Consider the following 9757-nt stretch of genomic DNA (forward strand, 5'->3'; position numbering starts at 1 on the left):
TTTTTTTCACTATGACACCATTTTCTCTGCTGGCCTGTAATCTGCCTGTGGTTCTTCCAGTTGGCTGTTTAGAGCTTGTCATTTTGCCTTGGGATCATTTTTGATTCTTCAGCCCAAAAGTAGGAGGACGTTATGCCCAGAGATTTTTTTTTAAATCATTTTTATTTTTATTTATTTTTTTAAGATTTTGTTTATTTGACAGAGAGAGACACAGCGAGAGCGGGAACACAAGCAGGGGGAGTGGGAGAGGGAGAAGCAGGCTTCCTGCTGAGCAGGAGCCCGATGTGGGGCTTGATTCCAGGACCCTGGGATCATGACCTGAGCCGAAGGCAGATGCTTAATGACTGAGCCACCCAGGCGCCCCATGCCCAGAGATTTTTAATCGAATATTTTCAACCCAGTAGATTTTGATGCTGAGTTGTTGGGTTTTTTAAGGCCAGGGAACATATATATACATGTATGTATATTGGGAATATATGTATATATATATATTTTGTCCCTCGTGGTGGACATTTGATTCCATCTCTTCTCTTAAGAAACAAACAAAAGGGTGCCTGGGTGGCTCAGTTGGTTAAGCGACTGCCTTCAGCTCAGGTCATGATCCTGGAGTCCCAGGGGAGTCTGCTTCTCCCTCTGACCCTCCCCCCTCTCATGTGCTCTCATTCTCTCTCTCAAATAAATAAATAAAATCTTTAAAAATAATAGTAATAATAATAATATTAAAAAAAAAAACAAAAAACCCCACAAAAACTGGCAGGTGTTATAACAAAATACGTGAATAAGAAGCCACATTCATTAGTTGTTGTTGGGAAAGCATTTTTCTCTCCATGCCTCTGTTTACTCACCCCTGGGACAGAGATAATACTACTTCTGAATTCTCAGGTGAAAATTGAATGTTTTAATCTCTATAAATGATTTAGGGCAGTCATAGTATAAGAGATCAGTAAATGGCAGCCAGAATTAACTGATTTTAAAAGAGCGTTTTCTTGGAAAAATAATGATTCTGTTCTAAGCACATGCCCTGTATTTGTCCATTTCCTCCTCACAATTACTCTGCAAAGTGGGGACTGCTATTACCCTGATCTTCCATATGAGGAAACAGACAAAGAGAGGTTGAGTCAGTTGTCTGAGGCCACACAGCTAACACGTCATGAGTGTAAGAATGGGCCGGAATGTTTGTGGTGTCCGGGAAGAATCCAGCACTCCCTGAGTCAAACTCCTCGATATCAGAATGGGCTTGAATGTCCTCGGGCCCGAATGGAAGGGTCAGGAGACTTTGGGGTCCTCATGTCCTCGGGCTCACGCTCCCTCATGGGCTTGGGCTGCAGGTCCAGAGGGAGGCGTTGTTCATGAAGAGTGAGCGGCATGCGGCCGAGGCGAAACTGGCCACAGCAGAACAGCAGCTATTGGGGCTACGGACCGAGGCCGAGCGGGCACGCCAGGCCCAGAGCCGTGCCCAGGAAGCCCTGGATATGGCCAAGGAGAAGGACAAGAAGGTGCGTCCCCTTTCCCTGTGCTCCCTTGGGGGGTTCCCACCCAACAAAGGTTGGGGGAAATCCAAGAATGTCCCAGATGAACGAGTCTTGGGAGATCAGCCCATTTTCTAGATGGGAGACTGAGGCACAGAGAAGGAAGGGGACAACTCAGACACGTGGGCTACTGTTCTAACTGTGAATTATAACCACAGTTAACATTTACTGAGCACTTACTGCATGCTAGGCCCCGAGCTATGTATTTGACATGGACTAACACATGTAATCCTCACGTCAAGTTCCCGTAAGTTCGCTCTTATTTTCCCCATTTGAAGAAGCAAGGCACAGGGAGGGGATGCCACTTGCCTGAGGTCGCACAGCCATGCAGAGGTTCAGCCAGCGTTTGGACCCAGCTTCCCAAGTTCTGGTCTTCAGTAACGACGATGGTTGACAGCAGGCCATGGCTACTGAGTTGGGTGGTTTTCACACACTATCACTTTTAATTTCCCTCTAACCCCGAAAGCCAGAAGGCATTCTTATTCCTGTTTTCTAGATGAGCAAGCTGAGGCTCTGAGAGGCCAAGTGTGACATGTCAGAGTGACACGTCAGGTCGCTCGCTCATTGGACAGGCACATGACTCCCAGAGCCCCAGGTGCATCAGCATAGAGTCCCCCAGCCCTAGCTCACTGTGTGACCTTGAACAAGTCAGTTGACCTCTCTGAGCCTGTTAACACCTTCTGCAAAATGAACATAAAATTGTGGTCGAGATTATGGTTTATTTGTTGCAGGATCTCTCCCCCTCGGCACCTAGTGACACTGGGGTCAGGCCATTCTCTATGGGGGGGCGTCCCGGGCACTGTGGGGGGATAAGCAGCATCCCTGGCCCCACCCCCTCCATGCCAGGAGCACCCCCAATGTGACAGCCGCAGACATCCCCACACATGGCCTGGGGTTCCCTGAGGGCAGAGATTGAGAACCTCTGATCTGTAGTATAATAATAAAGCTTAGCATTTATTGAGTGCCTGCTGTTTGCCAGGCACAGTGTAGATTTAACCTCCGTTCAGAATCACAGTAACCTGCCAAGGTGAGAACCGTGATTCTCCTTCCTTTACAGATAAGGAAACTGAGGCTCAGAGGGGTTAAGCCGTCTTCCCAAGATCTCCTGCAAGAAAGGGGTAGGGAGGGACCCAAGCCCAGGGCTGCCTGACCCAGCCCCACCAGGCCAGGCTGCTTTGGGCCTCCCGTTCTGTCAGCCTCCCCTTTCCAGAGTCTGCAAGAGGGGCTGTGACAGGATCGGCAAACTTCTGGAAAGAGCCAGAGTCCATGTTTTCGGCTCTGACGTGTCAGTGAATGGGCCTGGCAGCGCACCAATGAAATTTTATGTACGAGCTCGGAATTTGATTTGATTTTCCTATGTCATGAAATATCATTTTTCTTTTGACATTTCCCCCCCAACCATTTACAAATGTGAGAGCCATTCTTAGCTCACGGGCCAGACTCCCGCGGGCCGGAGTTGGCCAGGCTCTAGGATGTGACCTTCCCTCACCAGCCTCTTCCCTAGGTGCTGGGGAGGTCCAATGTCTCGGGCCCCAGGCTCAGGGTGACTGGAGGTCCCCCCTACCCGCCCCGCCTAGATCACAGAGCTCTCCAAGGAAGTCTTCAGTCTTAAGGAGGCCCTGAAGGACCAGCCAGCGGCCCCAGGCACCCCCGAGGTGGAGGCCCTCCAAGGCCAGGTCAAGGCCTTGCAGGAGCAGCTGAAGGTGAGGACACGGGGCGGGGGAGGAAAGCAGTTCAGGATTTTAGCAGCTGTCACACTGGGGCAGGGGCTCTGGGTGTAAAGGGGGCTTTGGGGCGTGTTGGGGGGACCTGCTTTTCTAAGCACCCCTCCCCCATACTCACAGCAGGCTGCCAGGGACCACAGCGCAGTGGTGGCCTTGTACAGAAGCCACCTCCTATATGCCATTCAGGTGAGTCTCGCCTGGCCACCAACACCCCGGCCCGTTCTCCCATCTGTACAGGAGGAGAGGTTCATGGCCTTCAGGGGTGGCGCGGGAGGGAACCGGGAAGCCGGGGCAGGAGTGCCCAGGCGCTCTCTCTCTCTGCTTCCCCCTGCCCCAGGGTCAGATGGATGAAGATGTGCAGCGGATCCTGAGCCAGATCCTACAGATGCAAAGACTCCAAGCTCAGGGCCGCTGAGCATCACAGCACTGACCCTCCGCCCGCCAGGCTCACGCGTGGGGGCGTCCAGGCTCACGCGCTGACCTTCTAAGCTCGGACACCAGCCTGGGCCTTCTCGACTGTACTTAGCTGCGTCCACTGCCCCACTGGTCCCTGCACGCACTGGCCAGTGTCATCCCCAGCCCTGACTGTGCCCTCACCCCCGCCGGAGACCCTGTGAGCCCCCTCTCCCGCACCCTGTCCTGTCGGTCCTGTAACGAGGCACCACCCCGGGCCCTGGGAATAAAAGCTCTCCGAGCAGAGGATGAATGTGTATGGCCTGATCGCTGGGCCCCCGCGGTAGGGAGGAGAGGGGTGGCCTAGAACGGGGACTGGCAGGTGAGGCAGTCACCTCCTGCACCAACGACTCAGGCCCCGGAATGAATACTGTGTTCATGCGGTGTTGTAAAAAGTCAGAAGTCCGTGATGAACAAACCGTCCGAATGTTAAGTGAAGACAGCATCCAAGTGTGCCCTGAGTCACTTGCCTCACCCTAAATCCAGCCCTGCTGGGAGCCTCCCACCCCCAGCCTCCCTGCCCTTGGGCAAATCCCCCAAAATCCCCTGGGGCTTCTTGGCTCTTTCCAGCTAAGGTGGGGGAGGTGGGAATGTGACCTGTCCCCGGGGTTTCCTTGAGTGTCCGGGGCGGCACCGCGTCTGTAGGGGCTCAGCCTGTCCCTTGGCGTCCCTATGGCTCAGAGAAGGTCCCGCAGGAGGGACTGCCCTCCCTGGTCTCCGTGGCCTGGAGAGTGGAGCACTGGCCAGGGTGGATCCCCACCCCTGCAGTCGGTCGGTGAGTAAAGGGGTGATTTCTGTGTCCTGCCTGGGTCTCTCTTCACCCTGTGTCTCCCTGTCTCCAGGTCTCTCTTCTGTTTCTGCCGCTGGCTCACGGGCTCCCATCTCTGTCTCTATCCCCCTCTCTCTGTGTCTCTGTGTCTTTGCCCGCTCTGGCCTTCCTCATCCTTCTCCCTGTCCTCTTCCCCCTCCTGGGGTTCCCCGCCCCCCCCCACCCCCCCCACCCCCCCCCGTCCTCGTCCTCGCTGCAGCCGGAAGGAAGGACTTGCAGTCAGGCTGTTGTGGGAAAGGCCACAGGGGCTCCACTTCTCTCTTTCGAGGCCTCCTCTCCCGCCCCCTTGCCCAGGGCCTCCAGAACCTCATGCCCAACCCAGCTGTGACAGGTGAAGGGACCAGGGCTCCTCCACCATCCCCGCGCAGCTCTCTGCTGGCTCCACAAACCGCCCAGGGAGTCAGACCCAGGGAAGGGAAAGGGGGGGCTTTGACCAGGGGCTGCACGACCACCTCGGGTGGGACCCAAGGCCCCTGCCTCCCCGAGGTGCTCCCGGCCTCAGCTCCTGACAGCAGAGCCCACGGACTCATGGCCTCAAGACTTCTCCTGGTGCTCGCCCTCTGGGTGGGCTGCTCACCCTGCAGCGGGAGAGAAGGTACGTGGGACCTGCCGGGGGCCTGGGGGACAAGGCAGAAGGACACTACCGGGAGACTGGAGTTGAACTGTCTACCATGGAATATTCTGGGCTGTGGGGTGGGAGCTCACACACCTACTGGATAACCCACGGGTGGGAGGGGGTTGCCATCCCATTGCACAGATGGGGAAACGGAGAAACAGAGGACCAGTCCCACCGCAAAGCGACACCAGGAAGTGGCAGCCACAGCATGGACAGAGGGGGAGGGAAGGAGAGAGGGAGGGAGAGGAGACATTTTAATTACATGCATTCATTCCATGCACTTCTAAACAAAGCTGCTAGGAAGAGGGGCTACACTGAGACAGCTCCCTCCCACCGGGGCTCCCTGCCACTCGGGTCCCCCTGTGTGGTTCCTTAAACCTCAGTTTCCCCATCTGGAAAATGGGCTAATACTCCCTGCCTTCACAGGTTGTAGTGGAGGCGAGAGATGATGCAGCTGCCTTTTTTTTTTTTTTAAGATTTTATTTATTTTTTGACAGAGAGAGACACAGCGAGAGAGGGAACACAAGCAGGGGGAGTGGGAGAGGGAGAAGCAGGCTTCCCACGGAGCGGGGAGCCCGATGCAGGGCTCGATCCCAGGACCCAGGGATCATGACCTGAGCCAAAGGCAGACGCTTAACGACTGAGCCACCCAGGCGCCCCTGCAGCTGCCTTTCATTTATATATTCATTCGCTGCACAAACCTTTATTAGGCACCTACTGTGTGCCTGGTGCCGACGGCTGGCAGGGAGGCTGGGGCCCGGCACACGTAGGGCTCCGACAATCCCGGGGCAGGCTGGAAGCTCACACGGCTTCCTCTCCCTCCGGGGCCCCAGCAGCCCCCACCCAGCCCAGGGTGCGGTGCTGGGCCCCTAGGTACCCGATTGCTGTGGATTGCTCCTGGACCCTGCTGCCCACTCCACACTCCGCCAAGCCCACGTCCTTCATTGCCTCGTACAGGTCAGAGTGCCCAGGAGGGTGTCCTGGGGTTTCACGCTGGGGCCAGGACAGCTGGAGGCCTAGTGAGTACCCGAAACCCTCGGAATTCCAAAACAGCATGGGCCAATAGAGATATACTTCCTAAAACACAGCCTGCGAGTCACATGTGGAGTTCAAACCCTTCTAGAAGCCACATTTAAAAAGGAAAGAGAAATGACGTGACTTTTAATATTTTGCTTCAGTATCATCTCAATATTCCAAATAATGTATTTAATAGGATCGAGTGCAACTTAACATGCTTATGTGCAATTTATATATGTAAATTCATAATAGAAACTAGTATTATTTAGTGGGATTAAAGCAGGATCATGTCAACATGTAATCAACATGTTAAAAGTTAATGAGATATTTTACACTCTTTTTATACTAAGCCCGAAACTCCACGTGCATTTTACACATAGAGCACATTTCAACTCACGTGCTAGATGTTCATAGGGAATTCTTGGTCTCTGATTAGACTATAAAATCTGTGGGTGGGAATGTAGAGTCACCCACCTGGGTCATCCTGAACAACTTTGTCAAGTTTTCTGACCACCGGGAACTTGACATTGAGGGCAGATAAAATAAATCGGAAAGCCGCCCTTGCTTGCACCAGCCACATTTTGAACAGCGGCCAGCCACTCGCGGCCAGTGACTACTGCATGTGACGGGGCGGTCAGAGCACGTGGAATGTTCTGGAAGGCTGTATGTGCAGCGCTGAGCTTGTCCCTAGAGTCTGAAATCTTGGGGTCTCAGAACGCAGGACAGTCAGAATCTTCTTATTTCAGAATCTGTGAGTCCATAGACCTTGGAATGTTGGAATTCTAAGGCTGGAATGCTGACATTCCAGAAGCCTGTAGAATCTGGACCCTAGCGTCTCCCTGTAGGGTGTTCCCCCTGGCCCTGGGTCCACACAGGCTCCGTGATGTTGGGGTGAATGGCTCCCTCGGGGTCACACGGCCAACAGCAGGACCCAGCCTGAGGTCCTTCCTTGAGTAACCCCGCTTCCCCGTCCCGCGGGAAGCGCTGAGGCCCTCACGCTGCCCCTGCGTGTCCAGGCGCGGCGTGGCTGCCCACGGGGAGAGCCAGCCCTGCCTCCAGCTGACCCCTGAGGCCACCAGCTGCACCATCCCAGATGTCCAGCTGTTCTCCATGGTGCCTTATATACTCAACGTCACAGCGGTCCAGCCCTGGGGAAGCAGCAGCAGCTTCGTGCCCTTTGTTCCCGAGCATATCAGTGAGTGTGGGTGGCAGCGGGGCCGTGGGGGGTGCGGAGGGCCGCCAGCTTGCTTGCCCCTCCCCGCTCTCACCACCCACCTCCTGTCATCCATCCTGTCCATCCATCCTGTGTCCTGTCGGCTCCACCTTTGCATTTCTTCAAGAAGCCGCCCACTTCTCCCCACACCGAGCCCCCACCCAGCCCAGCCTCCATGTTCGCTTGGACTGACTCAATCCCCTCCACCCTGGTGCCCAGTCCTGCCCTCACCCCCACTATCTGCCCTCCCCACGGTGGCCACCAGAGGGCGCCTGTGAGCACCCGAGTCAGGTCCCACCCTCCCCTGTTGTCAGCCCTTCAGAGCTCCCACCTGCCTGGCGTAAAAGCCCAAGTCTTCCACAAGGCCCCCAAAGTTCTGCACAACCTGCCCCATCCCCTCCCTGACCTCCCCTCCTCCCCCTGTCCTCCTCATCACTCACTCTTCTCCAGCCACACACACCTCCTCTGTTCCTCCAGCATACCAAGTAGGTCCTGCCCCAGGACCTTTGCACAGGCTGTGCCCTCTGCCTGGAAACCTCTTCCCCAGATCTCCACACAGTTCACTCCCTCACCTCCCTCACATGTACTCAGATGTCATCTCCTCAGTGAGCCCTCCCATGAGCACATTATTAAAGACTGCAAACCCTCCTATGTTGCTGGTGATTATTAAGAAAGTCTAGTAGTTCCTCAAAGAGTCAAACATACATTACCATATAAGCCAGCAATTCCAGTACTAGGTATATACCCCAGAGAAATGAAATTATATGTACTCAGAAACTTGTAATGTTCACGGCAACATTATCCATAATAGACAAAAAGCAGAAACAACACAAGGGTCTGTCAACAGATGAATGGATACACAAAACAGGCTCCATTCATATTATGGGACATTACTCAGTCATGAACAGGAGCGAGGCACCCACACATGCTGCCCCAGGGACAGACCCCGAGCACTCGATGCTCAGGGAGGGAACCAGACACAGAAGGACACAGTGTGAGTCCACGTGGGTGACATGTCCAGAACAGACTCATCCATGAACGGGAAGTGCATTAGTGGCTGGGGATGGTGAGTGACTGCTGATGGGGACGGGCTATCTTTTGTGGGGTGATGGAATGTTTTAGAGTTAAATAGCTCTTGATCTTTCTTCCCTACTCTTGATGCCCCATGGATTTGCTTCTTGTTTCTTGTCTTTTGCCCTGATGGACTGAGCTCCAAGAGGACAGGGGTTGGGTCTATGTTGGTCACTGCTGTGTCCCCAGTGTCCAGGATGCCGCTGGACATTCAGTAGACACTCAATAAATACTTGTTGGTTGATTGGATGAAGGAGGGAGCCTACCAGAAGCCCCTGACCCTGCCTCCTGCTTGTCCGTCAGTCAAACCAGACCCTCCCGAAAGCGTCCGCCTGCGCCCCCTCCCTGGGCAGCGGCTGTGGGTGCAGTGGGAACCCCCCCGGTCCTGGCCCTTCCCAGAGATCTTCTCACTCAAGTACTGGATCCGATACAAGCATCACGGATCGGCCCGCTTCCGCCAGGTAAGGAGGAGGAGGGGAGGAGGGGGAGGACAGCACGTGCCATTCACAGCGGCCAAAAGGCAGAAACCGCCCGAATGTCAGTCGACAGATTAATAGAAAAACACATGCATCCACCCATGCATGGGCAGGTCACTCAGTGGGAACAGGGGTGAGGCGCAGACATGCGCGGCCCCAGGGACGGACCCTGAGCCCACGACACTCGGGGAGGGAGCCAGACACAGAAGCCCACACGGGGTGTGTTCATCACGATTCCATTTATGGGAAACATCCAGAACAGGCACATCCCCAGACAGGAAGGGGGTTCTGGCTGCCAGGGGCTGGGGAGGGAGCGGAGAGAGATGGCCGATGGGGACATGGCTTCCTTTTGGGGTGATGGAATGTTCTGGAACTAGAAGGAGGTTATGGTTGCACAACATTGGGAATATACTCAAGGCCCCAAATTGTTCTCTTTAATTGGTTAATTTTATGTCATGTGAATTTCACCTTGATTGAAAACAAATATGTTGTTTAAAATTTTTACAAAGTAGAGGATAAGTAAGGCAAGGGTATTGCCGAGCATCTGTGGTCAGTTGTGTATTAGCCTCAGATGCCAGACCCAGGAGCTGCAAGCTTGCAGGGGGTAGGCTTCTGCGACCCTGTCCCATGGGACTTTCTGTTCTACACATGCACTGACTAAAATTGTACCATGAACCGCATGTAGCTGCTGAGCATCGGCGATGTGGCGAGTAGTCAAGGAACTGGCTTTTACATTTTCTTTAATGTGCATTCGTTTTCTTTTAAATATTTTTGCAATTTATTTTCATTTATATACATACAAATAAATTTTTATTCTATTTTTTTTTTT

The 9757-nt window shown here is 54.0% G+C and overlaps 2 protein-coding genes across 8 annotated transcripts in view; both read left to right on the forward strand.

Annotated features, from left to right (window-relative positions):
• The first annotated feature begins 7 nt into the window (after nucleotides 1-7).
• On the forward strand, nucleotides 8-3955 carry ANKRD24 (ankyrin repeat domain 24). Of its 2 annotated transcripts, none has more exons than XM_081800142.1 (4): nucleotides 8-1496; nucleotides 3107-3232; nucleotides 3377-3439; nucleotides 3591-3955. In XM_081800142.1, the coding sequence occupies exons 1-4, from the start codon at nucleotides 1242-1244 to the stop codon at nucleotides 3666-3668; spliced, it is 522 nt and encodes a 173-aa protein (XP_081656268.1). In that variant the 5' UTR covers nucleotides 8-1241; the 3' UTR covers nucleotides 3669-3955. The 2 variants fall into 2 exon arrangements, with proteins under 2 accessions (XP_081656268.1, XP_081656206.1); XM_081800080.1 differs by having other exon boundaries at nucleotides 197-1496; nucleotides 3374-3439.
• A 250-nt stretch (nucleotides 3956-4205) lies between these two features.
• The window catches only part of EBI3 (Epstein-Barr virus induced 3), a 7801-nt gene continuing 2249 nt past the window's right edge, over nucleotides 4206-9757 (forward strand). Inside the window, exons 1-5 of one of the 6 annotated variants that reach the window (XM_081799690.1) lie at nucleotides 4206-4481; nucleotides 4830-5130; nucleotides 5985-6108; nucleotides 7185-7363; nucleotides 8756-8913. In XM_081799690.1, the coding sequence (XP_081655816.1) occupies nucleotides 4845-5130; nucleotides 5985-6108; nucleotides 7185-7363; nucleotides 8756-8913 (747 nt within the window). In that variant the 5' untranslated portion in view covers nucleotides 4206-4481; nucleotides 4830-4844. The other 5 variants (XM_081799800.1, XM_081799863.1, XM_006738738.3 and 2 more) reach the window with 5 other exon arrangements.

Source organism: Leptonychotes weddellii, chromosome 1 (genome assembly GCF_054177405.1).
Source record: "Leptonychotes weddellii isolate Sample4059 chromosome 1, ASM5417740v2, whole genome shotgun sequence".
NCBI lineage: Eukaryota > Metazoa > Chordata > Mammalia > Carnivora > Phocidae > Leptonychotes > Leptonychotes weddellii.

Excerpts from the sequence above, each read along its gene's own strand:
- ANKRD24 (XM_081800080.1), top strand. The coding sequence starts at position 1,242 with ATGTCCTCGGGCCCGAATGGAAGGGTCAGGAGACTTTGGGGTCCTCAT. Across the intron at positions 1,497-3,106 it reads CCAAGGAGAAGGACAAGAAG|ATCACAGAGCTCTCCAAGGA; the intron begins GTGCGTCCCCTT and ends CGCCCCGCCTAG. Across the intron at positions 3,440-3,590 it reads ACCTCCTATATGCCATTCAG|GGTCAGATGGATGAAGATGT; the intron begins GTGAGTCTCGCC and ends CCCCTGCCCCAG.